General features: G+C 31.9%; 2 protein-coding genes and 1 non-coding gene across 4 annotated transcripts; 1 reads left to right on the top strand and 2 right to left on the bottom strand.

Annotated features, from left to right (window-relative positions):
* Positions 1–5,215: 5,215 nt before the first annotated feature.
* On the bottom strand, positions 5,216–5,288 carry TRNAA-AGC (transfer RNA alanine (anticodon AGC)). Its single transcript has one exon. It is a non-coding gene; the product is annotated as a tRNA-Ala (tRNA).
* Positions 5,289–5,403: 115 nt separating this feature from the next.
* Positions 5,404–7,115, top strand: LOC144565507 (glycine-rich RNA-binding protein 4, mitochondrial-like). 2 transcript variants are annotated; one of them, XM_078315291.1, is made up of 5 exons: positions 5,404–5,624; positions 5,795–5,942; positions 6,025–6,093; positions 6,487–6,593; positions 6,772–7,115. In XM_078315291.1, exons 2-5 carry the CDS (start codon positions 5,831–5,833, stop codon positions 6,871–6,873), a joined length of 390 nt encoding a protein of 129 aa, XP_078171417.1. In that variant the 5' UTR covers positions 5,404–5,624; positions 5,795–5,830; the 3' UTR covers positions 6,874–7,115. The 2 variants fall into 2 exon arrangements, with proteins under 2 accessions (XP_078171417.1, XP_078171426.1); XM_078315300.1 differs by having other exon boundaries at positions 5,404–5,721.
* Positions 7,116–7,291: 176 nt separating this feature from the next.
* Positions 7,292–9,482, bottom strand: LOC144554882 (large ribosomal subunit protein uL10c-like). The gene is made up of 3 exons (XM_078303224.1): positions 9,084–9,482; positions 8,219–8,468; positions 7,292–7,564 (listed from the first exon to the last, which is right to left on the bottom strand). Exons 1-2 carry the CDS (start codon positions 9,407–9,409, stop codon positions 8,228–8,230), a joined length of 567 nt encoding a protein of 188 aa, XP_078159350.1. The 5' UTR covers positions 9,410–9,482; the 3' UTR covers positions 7,292–7,564; positions 8,219–8,227.
* Between the last annotated feature and the right edge of the window lie 465 nt (positions 9,483–9,947).

Here is a 9,947-nt window from a genome sequence, read left to right as displayed (position 1 = left end):
AGTATCTTAGTTTGTGCTCGAGAATGTCATAAGTGGAAAAGAAGAGGAATGGAGGGATGAGTGAGCATGATCACACTAGACTAACGATGATTATTTATTTAAGAACAAAAATTTTGAGAGAATAAGGAAAGTGAATATATGAGTTGTGCGTATAAACTTCACGATTTTGTTCATCTGATTTAGGGTGTGTAACCCAAAGAGTAAAGATAAGTCAACATCGCTTCTAAAGAGCATATCTTAATTAATGTAACTTAAAGATTGATTAGACACCCCAATTGCTATTAAAATTCTTTCATTTAAATCCTCATAGAAGCTATCAGGTTTTGAATCACAACATTCCTTTGATGGAGTTAAAGCATCATACATCAATACAACCTACAACATCCCTTAGCAATACTGCACCCATAATTTTGATGTATCAGGGTCTATAATCTTCTTATGAAATATTAAAACATGTATTTGTAGCTTAGTAGTTAGTAGTTAGAATTTCAAATTGTGATTGTAGAGATTTGAGTTTAAAACTCACCTATCACATAAGTACTTTTGCATTACGTTTGAGCATCTTTAATCTAAATTTTATAATTTAATTTATTTCTGATCTCTCTCTCCTCTTTCCTTTCCATCCATTTCTGTACCATGACCAGTGTTGCAAATGAATTTTTCCAAATGAAACTTATCTTAGTTTAAGTTTGAATAAGATTCGAACTGAACTGGTATTATTTGTTTCAAAACGAAGTTCAATTGAACGAGTTAATTGTGATTTTTTTTTTCGAATAAAAGTCAATTGAATCACGAACTACGAACTTTTTTGGCAGCCCTAACCGTGACTAACTGCTGAGAACAGTCTTACTTAAAATTATGATATTCACCACGTCAAAGCATAGTTTATTGTTGCTATCATGATAAATAAAATCTATCAACAAACCCATGATCCGAATATTAATTGGAGAATTTCCCAAAAATATTGGTTGCATTTTGGATGAAAGTCTTATTTTCTTTAAATTTGTTTGCAAGGGGTGTGAATAGCACTCTTTTATCCGTTTACCCAATCTGTGTTGCATCTGAAAACATTAATAAGAGTAATATATTTTTTTCGTTAGCTTATTGGGTATTGGTAATGATTTTTGTTATATTTTTCTATATCATATAAGATAATTTAAAAAAAATAAAATTATACATATATATATATATATATATATATATATATATATATATATATTTTGTATAAAGATGATACATATAATACAATAAAATTTTGTATTTTATTAAATTCTCATAATACAAATTAGTTGTATTCATTATTATTATTATTATTTTGAAAAATATTTTATCAAAAGCACAAATTAAGATGTCAATTACACTTTTTAATCCGTTTACCCGACTTGTACCGTATTCGAAAAGAAAGGTAAGAGTAAAGCTTTTTTTTCCGTTATCATGACGAATACAAGTATAAAAATGCCACCACTCGACCCGTACTATACCTGTGGACACCCCTATTTGAAACTGATTAATTCTGTAAATTGAATTTTTTTTTTTAACCGAAAGTTTGTTAGGTCAGTTCTTATTTACTTTCTTTTCGTTTATTTATTTTGGGATAATATTTTTTTTTTAAATCTATATTATTTTGTTTTCAATTATAGATAAATTTAATAGTTTTACATAAATTAATTTAGTATGAGTAACACATCTTGTTTCCAGGATCTAACAACGAGAACTTACATAAATTTACAATAAACCGTGTTTTATATTGTATAAATAAATTGCTTATTAAATGAACGCTAGTATGTTCATTTGGTTGGAGCAAGGATATAACTAATTAAAAAATTACACTATTTGAGCTACCAAAATTTGAATCAAGAATTATCGATTATTCTTTGTTTGTTTTTGATAAATTGTGTCACTATTTTACTAATCCAACAAAAAAATGGATTAACTATTCTCAATTTTAATATTTAGTGCTTTATTAATATTTTGTACTTTGTCCATACCAAATACTCAAGTGACTAATTGGGTGCGTTTGGATTGTCAAAAATAGCACGAGGTTAGCACTGTTCTTAGGTTAGTGATTATTTTTTCCACTATTCTACATTTGGATAGCTCTAAGAATAGAGCTATTCTTGAAATTAACATTGTTCTTGCTAACCCATACAAACGCCGGAATAGCGCTAACCCCAAATTAGCGTTATTCTTCTTATTTCCGGGATTTCATCCAAACGTACAATATTATTTCTAATTATTCAAATATGCTCTTCATGCTATTTTATTTATGATATAACTTTCAATAAAATTATATCAAAAGGTCGAATTAGATCTTTTATCAAGTATTAAAGACAGTATTTCTTTTGTATTTGTCTTCTTCTTTTTTCGTTTGAAATCTTGGCAGAACCTGTCAAGGGCTATTTGTCTTTAAAACTCATAATTAATTCAATTAGGTGTCTTTTATTTCTATCCTTGCATTACATTAAACTATATATTTCGAGTTTAATATAATTAGTATAATTGGAACCTACGTCTAAATTAGCATAATTTTCAAAAAAATCATACTTTTATAAAAAAAAAATTAGCATAAAACAAAGTTTTTTAACAATATTTTGGTTTCCAATACGACTCGGTTGATTCTTAATTTTTTTTGTGTGCCTATTTTGAGTTCAAAATCATATCTTTGACTATGTTTGTCCCTCTTTAGAGATATTAATTGATTTTTTGGATATAAATTGAGTACCTCAAAATATACATGAGACAAATTTATCTGTTCACTATTATTTACTATAGCATGATTTCATAGGATTAAAAAATAATGTATTTATTTTTTTATGCAATAGATATATTTTATAAGTTTTGATCCATTTAGTTCTAATTTTTTGCTATGCCCTATAGTTGGGAGAGATTAACAAATTACTTTTATATATAGCAAAATCTATGAAGAGTTTTAAATTAAAGTAAATAAATTGATGTCCTATAATTATTGTTCTTAAAATTTCGCTCTCCAATTTTTTATTGTTGTAAAAAAAAATTCTTTTTTTACTTATTGAATCATATTTTTTTTCTATTGTGACATGATCTAATATGGGGAGGGGGATAGTTTACCATGATATATGTCCCTCAAATACTTATTTTAATAGGTCTATTTTATTTTTTTAATTCTATATTTTAATAAAAACAAACAATTATCTACTAATTATATTCATAATCATAAAAAAAATCACGTACCCATATATAGTCTAACAATTTGAATAAAAAAAAATATGTTCCTTTTTTTGGTTCCTCCACGTTTCTTATCTCTATATATTCTCCAATTTTCACAATATTTTCTTATCTTTCGCTCTCTTCTCTCTCGGATCGGATTAATGGAGATAAAAAAAAATTTCAACCAAGGTGCGAATATTGAGAAGGCGTGTGAACGAAAACAAAGTTCCACTAAACGGAAAGATGATGTGCCCGTTAAGAGAAGAAGAGTTATCAAAGAAAATTGTTCTCAAAAGGTGAGCCAAACTTTTGATTTTAAATTTGGATGTTTGATTTTAAATTTGAAGTTAATTAACTTTATGTATTTCAAAAGTGTTGAGATTTAGAATTTAAAAGTATTATCAATGTTTTGTTGGAACTTGATTATCGGTAGGTAATATATATTCTAACCTCAAATAATAGTTGTTTAATGAGAAATTTCTTAAAAATATGCAAATTAGTTTGTAAATGAATAAGGGGAGGCGTTAGAATTGAGTTAGATAAACAAATATTGTAGAAGTTATTTATTTTATTTATTTGCATTCTATCACAAAATTTTGTAGAAGTTCTACCGGAATGTATTCTGATATTGATAATTTTCTATAAAAACTAGGTAAATGTTGACATGTTTAATTGCTCGTCGGAGAATGGAGCTACATTTGAAGAGTTGTCATGCAATCTCGACATCGCACAAGACGTCGTGAGTCATGATGAGGCGACTGAGGAAGATCAAATGGCAGAAGATGCACACTCTATTGTATACGCCGCATGGTTGTTTCCGCCCGATCGGGACAAAAGGGAGCCGAGATGTTTGATGTATGAACCTTTGATTGATGTCGAGGACGGAGATGAGCAGACTAGTAGGCCAACCATACATCATTTTTTTTAGCATGGTTAACTATTTAGTAATGATTTTTGGTTTGTTAATTAGTTAATTATTTGTGTAGAAGTGGCATGTAATTAAATATTACTAGAACATTGAATTCATCATTTTAGACCTGAAATTTCACCCTTTTTTGTCAGATTATTTTATATAATTATTTTATATTGCAAATGTTGTGATATTGCCAAAATCGAGCAAGAGCTTCATCTTTTTGAGTCTGTATTTGCTGTTTTTTTTTAAATGAAAAGGGTGAACCTTTTTTTTTTTTTGTTAATTACCATTCAAATTTATCGGATGACCAGATTATTATTTGTATATTCTCTTTCTTTTATTTGACACTGCCCCCTTATTAACAAGGTAGTGTGTATAGGGCGAATTGATTTGTATTATAGATAAAAAAATATTCTTTTTTTTAAGAATATTTTTAGATAGGTAAAAAAAAACCATTATTTTTGAATAGTTAGAATCTTTAAATCAAATGAATGTCTAAACAATAGTAAAGAGTTTCTAAAAAAATGTAATTTATTTACAAGTATATTTTTATATGAAATTATATATAACATCTCAAATCAATTGTTTGAACTTTGAAAAAAAAATATTGATCTATATTAACTGAGGTTAGTTTTGATGCAAACCATAAAATTTTGTTGCTGAAAAAGGAGTGTGTTTGAACTACAAAGTCATGTTTAATTGATTTTTAGTTGTAGAGTAAGAGGCGAAGTAAATCTCTTAACAAAGTACATAATAACTATGGTATGAAGAAGCAAGATGGAGTAAGATAGAGTAAGAAATAGATTAATTCAAAGTAACCTATTCTACGATTATTTCACTTATTTGGTCTACTGTTCAAAGAAAGATACATTTTTTAACATCTTACTTTTATAAGTAGATTAATTTAAATTATAACTTAAATTATCAAAGAAAATGTAATATATAAGAAGTAACATGAAGAAACAATTTAATCATCGTTAATTTTACTCGACAACATATGACCCAAATAATTTATCAGCGTGCTTGAACTACAAATTATTATAAAGCAAATTTAAGACGCGTCTAAACTCTAGACTATGTAAGAAATTTTCTTCAAAAGAAAAAATACAAATAAATTGGAGATGCGGGGTATCGATCCCCGTACCTCTCGCATGCTAAGCGAGCGCTCTACCATCTGAGCTACATCCCCGTTTGAATAATGATGTAATAACATAGTATATAACCATTTAAGATTCGGGGTATCATCCTGAGAACCCGTTGGCTTCTGGAATCAACAGCATATAACCATGGCCTGGATATGTTCGTCAATAGGATCTGAATTAAATGGCGTAGATTGGCAGGTTCAAATTATTGTTCTGGTCTGAAGGAAGCCGTTTCAATTCGCTCTCTGCTCAGGATTGCTGTTCCTTTTCTCCTCCATAGGTCTCGTTTTATCAGCGACTAGAGATACCAGTTGGTCCCACCGGCCAGTAGATAACGCCACCACCTTCTTCGCACAGTAACCACCGCTTTTGTTTTCAATCAGGTTCGTTCGAGTATAGAACTGCGCTATGTACATGCTGACTACGGCAGGGCATTCATGCACTTCAAGTGTTTGTAGAAATGCCTAGCTGAAGATATTGGTTAGTTTCCTTGCTTTCCTCCTTGTGAATCCCTGTATATTTCATGCACATTTTACATTTTTGTTGAAAGCAGATAGTTATAAAAAGGCTAAAAGATAGAAGTAGAAAGATGCTTCCGTATGTGAATAGGCTTGGATTCGTACAGTCTCATGCACCGCTTCTCCAGCAGTTGCGATTTCTCTGTTCCCCGCCTGCCTCCAATTCTAAGCTGTTTATTGCTGGTATTGCTTTACCAACTTGATAATATATGCTCAAAGATTAAATAGCAGAGCTTAATGTTGGTCATGTTGTGCTTGTGTAAAGGTTTGTCATGGTCGGTGGATGATAGGTCTCTCTTGGATGCCTTCTCCTCTTTTGGCGAGGTAACTGAAGGTGGGGCATACTAATAGTGTTGTTCTTTTACTGTATAATAACAAACTATGGAGGCTTGTGTATCACAAGCATAGAAACTTTTTTTTATTTTTTATAAAAGTGGTATATACCACCAATTTCATTAAGAAAAGAAACCTACAAAGTTTTTATCAAACGTGGTACCAAATCTCTGGTACTTGTCTGCCAGATCTCAAAACATAGCAATCGGTTCATCAAAGTAAATATCATATCCTACTACAATCTGAAACTAAAAAATAGTTTGCAACACAAAACCACCAACTATCAACATAGACAAAATAACACAAGCAAAGAAACTAATGAGTAACAAATTGAAGAGTAGAAACATATGAAAAAAATGTGTAATAAGAATGATATTTTGCTTGGCTGATGCAGTGAAAATAATGTATGACAAGAACTCAGGAAGGTCAAGGGGATTCGGATTTGTTCACTTTTCAAATGAAGAAGATGCCAAATATGCCAAAAATGTCATGAATGGAAAGGTAACAAAGTTAAACCTTATTTAAACAAAGGATCATGGTATTTTTGCATATTTCGATATTGCAGGTCTCTATATTAGCATCAATTTGTCAAAGGTGTGTACAATTGTGCTGCTGATTAGAACTGTAGATTTCTAATCTGATAAACAAAATATTTGTATTGGGTATGTACTCTGTGCAGGTTTTACTAGGAAGGCCACTAAGAATAAGTTATTGTCTTGAAAGGGTTCGTGGTGCACCGGTTGTAGTCCCTCGCATCTCTTTGTCAGAGCCTAAAGATTAACACATATTTTGCAGATAGCATCATTGCTTACTTTGTGTCTTACCTTTTTGTTTTGAGTTTGTTCCCTTTTTGCAATTAGTGGAAATGAAGCTTGTAAAGAATTTATTTACGAAATTATCTACCCTTATTGCGACACTTGAGCCAGTATGGTGAAACATTTTAGCTGCGGAGGTTGTGAAGAATACTGTATATGAACCTTATTTGCATTATTTTTCTTTTATTTTGTTCCCTGATGACAGCAAGCTCTATTTTATTTTTTTGGGGTTTCAACCCTTTAATGTTTGATAACTAAGGTGGCTCTGAGGAAAACTACAACAATGATGCTATTTGCAAAAGTTGCAAGTTAGATGCAGCTCTCAATTCGGCAATTCAATAAAGAAACAGTAAACAAAACAATCATAAGAAAATTCAAGAGTTATTTATTTGGAGAACTACATTGTTTCAATTTATTATAAATAAGAGTTCTTTTAAAACAGTTAAAGGGAAAATAAAAATGATAACAGCAGTCAAATACAAAAAGAAATTGTAAATGATGAAACAAAATATGAAGGAGCTTTCTGAGTTACAAAAGTTTGTCTACTTCGGTTAAAGCATCCTAGATCTTGAAAAAATTGCTATCTAACTATAAAATCACAAACATCAACCATGGTGCAGGAAGTTGACTTTGTCACCCTTTTAATTTTCTATAGACCTACAACGAAAAATAAATAATTCAGAAATGAAAATATAATAACTATTCAGATTATTCAAAATCCCATTTAATAACAACCCTCAGCTATTCTTTGTCAAGAAATGCATCAGTAAGATACTAAAATTATACTCATTAAGGTGTAATAACCATTCCGGCTACTTGATATGTTGCATGCATACCATTAATTTCTTTATCTCATTAGAACGTGCAGTTCCTTTTCACTTTCTGAAACACTAACAAACATCCAAGTACGCTATATTTACTTTTGAGCATACAAAATAAGATTGTAAACAAAATGGCTCGACTAAAGTTTAACTTTCGTACAACTTAATTTATTTGAAATATATAATTAACATCAACTAATAGGACCAAAGAAACAGATGAAAACCTGTGGAATCCTTCAACAGTGAACCTACTAGGAGGTAAAAAGAAGCTATTCAGAAGTAAAAACAAAATTCATAGAACAGTAACTAAAATTCACTAATCAACAGCTATAAATGAATAACCCTAACAATAGCACTAACAAAAACTACAAATGAAACACAGTATCCCGGAGGGAGCTAATACTGCTGGCAGCAAACAGAAGCAAATTCCCATATGTCATGATAATAGTTTTTATTATAAAATAAAAAACTGATAACATCCATGATAAACCTGAAGCACTTAGTTCTTGTCAGCATCAACTCCCGCTGCCTCAGCACTGCCATCTTCTTGTGTCTTTGTCTGAAGCAACCCTAGCAGAGAAACTGCAGGGCTCTGCAAGCATCCAAGCAAGAACCGGTACGACTCCATGCGTGTTGGCATTGTTTCTAATGCCTGAAAATCATCGGGGCCGTACAATTTCCCCTCATAAACTGCACCAGTGAAGTCATTTAGAGCTAATTTCCATTCCTTCTGGAAATCCCTGTATGCAAAGATGTAGGTGAGGCAGGATAAAACATTTCACTCTTAATTTAATTGCTACTTAAAAAAGGATATGAAGACACATGGACCTTAAGGAACTCTTTTGTCATAATTTAATTGCAATATAATCATGAATTATCGCCAACAAACAAATTAATTGGACAGAAAATCAAAATAACCACGGCTTGTTTGAACAAGAAATGAAGAAAAGAATGTTCAGACCTATTCAGGACAGTCATGTAAGTTATATATACATAGAAAGATAAATAAGCATGTTTTCATTGCTGATTGATACTCTACCCATAAAAGAAGAATCCATCACTGTTACAAGTAAATCTGGTACAAAACCAGTATGACAATATATCAGATGAAATACAAATTTCCTATTACTACCCTGAGACGTAGCGAAGGAAGGTGAATTCATTACTGAGTACTGACTGGCATCAGTTCCACTTGTAGTCTGGTAGAATACCAGTATGCCACAACCAATCGAGATAACAACAAGCAGCGAATGCAAATTCCAGTATGCCTCTAGCCCACTACCATTTGAAAATCTCAGAGGGAAAATCATAATATAATCAAACCAGCAAAAGCCAAATTCTACATTTGCTTTTACCTGTAGGGCTTGATTGCTGGGGGTATCTCGTCGGAGTGAACAAACAGCCACGCATTCATACCTTTGGCACAGGGCTTCAGAACCTCCCACTTAGTGCCTTCGATCGCCTTCTCCACAAGAGAGTTTTTCGCGACGAGGAGCTTGGAACTGGAGGGGAGCGAGGCTCGGATCGACTGGAGCTGGCGCACGTTGAGGCCGTGGCACCATATCCCCGCAAGCATCTGGCATGATTCCAGCTCCCGCTTGATCGATTCTCGCTTCGACCGTGCTAGTGCGGCCCGGATCGGCGGTAGCGTCGTGGCGGCTGCCGATCGAACGGATGTCATTGCTCCGCGCCGAGCGCGATAAAGAGACGGAGGAGCTTTCGGCTTTTGGTTTTGTTCGATTTATTGATTTCCTTCGGCTTGGGGTTTTTGACAAACTTAAATTCAGAATTTCAGATCCAGTGTATCTGAAATTCTGACCGGGTAGGATGAGATCTGAGTCGTCCGTTTCAATTTGACACGAATCTTAAAATAGAACCCTCTATACTTTAAATGTACATCAGATTAACTTTTGACTCGAAAAACAATATACCTATATATATGAAGAGATTAATTCAGAATTTTTATTAAGATAGAATACTAATTGTATTCAAATTCATTAACTTATCACTTTTTTTTTTGAAAAATAGTGGTATATACCACCGATTTCATTGAAATCAGAATCCTTAGAACAATCGATCTGGTACCTAAAATTGGTACCAAAATCAAATGTGGTTTACAAACAGGTCAAAACAAAAGTAGCAACGTGAGAAAGTAGCAAAAACATAATAACATGCACAAAACATAAGGCAGCAACCTAAGAAAATATCTAAACAAACAT

This window comes from Carex rostrata, chromosome 1 (genome assembly GCF_964058835.1).
Source record: "Carex rostrata chromosome 1, lpCarRost1.2, whole genome shotgun sequence".
NCBI classification, from domain to species: Eukaryota; Viridiplantae; Streptophyta; class Magnoliopsida; order Poales; family Cyperaceae; genus Carex; species Carex rostrata.
Note: the sequence above shows the minus strand (reverse complement) of the source record. Positions and strands in the feature narration are given on the sequence as shown.

Excerpts from the sequence above, each read along its gene's own strand:
- LOC144554882 (XM_078303224.1), bottom strand. The coding sequence starts at position 9,409 with ATGACATCCGTTCGATCGGCAGCCGCCACGACGCTACCGCCGATCCGG. Across the intron at positions 8,469-9,083 it reads CCAGCAATCAAGCCCTACAG|GGATTTCCAGAAGGAATGGA; the intron begins GTAAAAGCAAAT and ends CTTTGCATACAG.
- LOC144565507 (XM_078315291.1), top strand. The coding sequence starts at position 5,831 with ATGCTTCCGTATGTGAATAGGCTTGGATTCGTACAGTCTCATGCACCG. Across the intron at positions 5,943-6,024 it reads TTCTAAGCTGTTTATTGCTG|GTTTGTCATGGTCGGTGGAT; the intron begins GTATTGCTTTAC and ends GCTTGTGTAAAG. Across the intron at positions 6,094-6,486 it reads TTTTGGCGAGGTAACTGAAG|TGAAAATAATGTATGACAAG; the intron begins GTGGGGCATACT and ends TGGCTGATGCAG.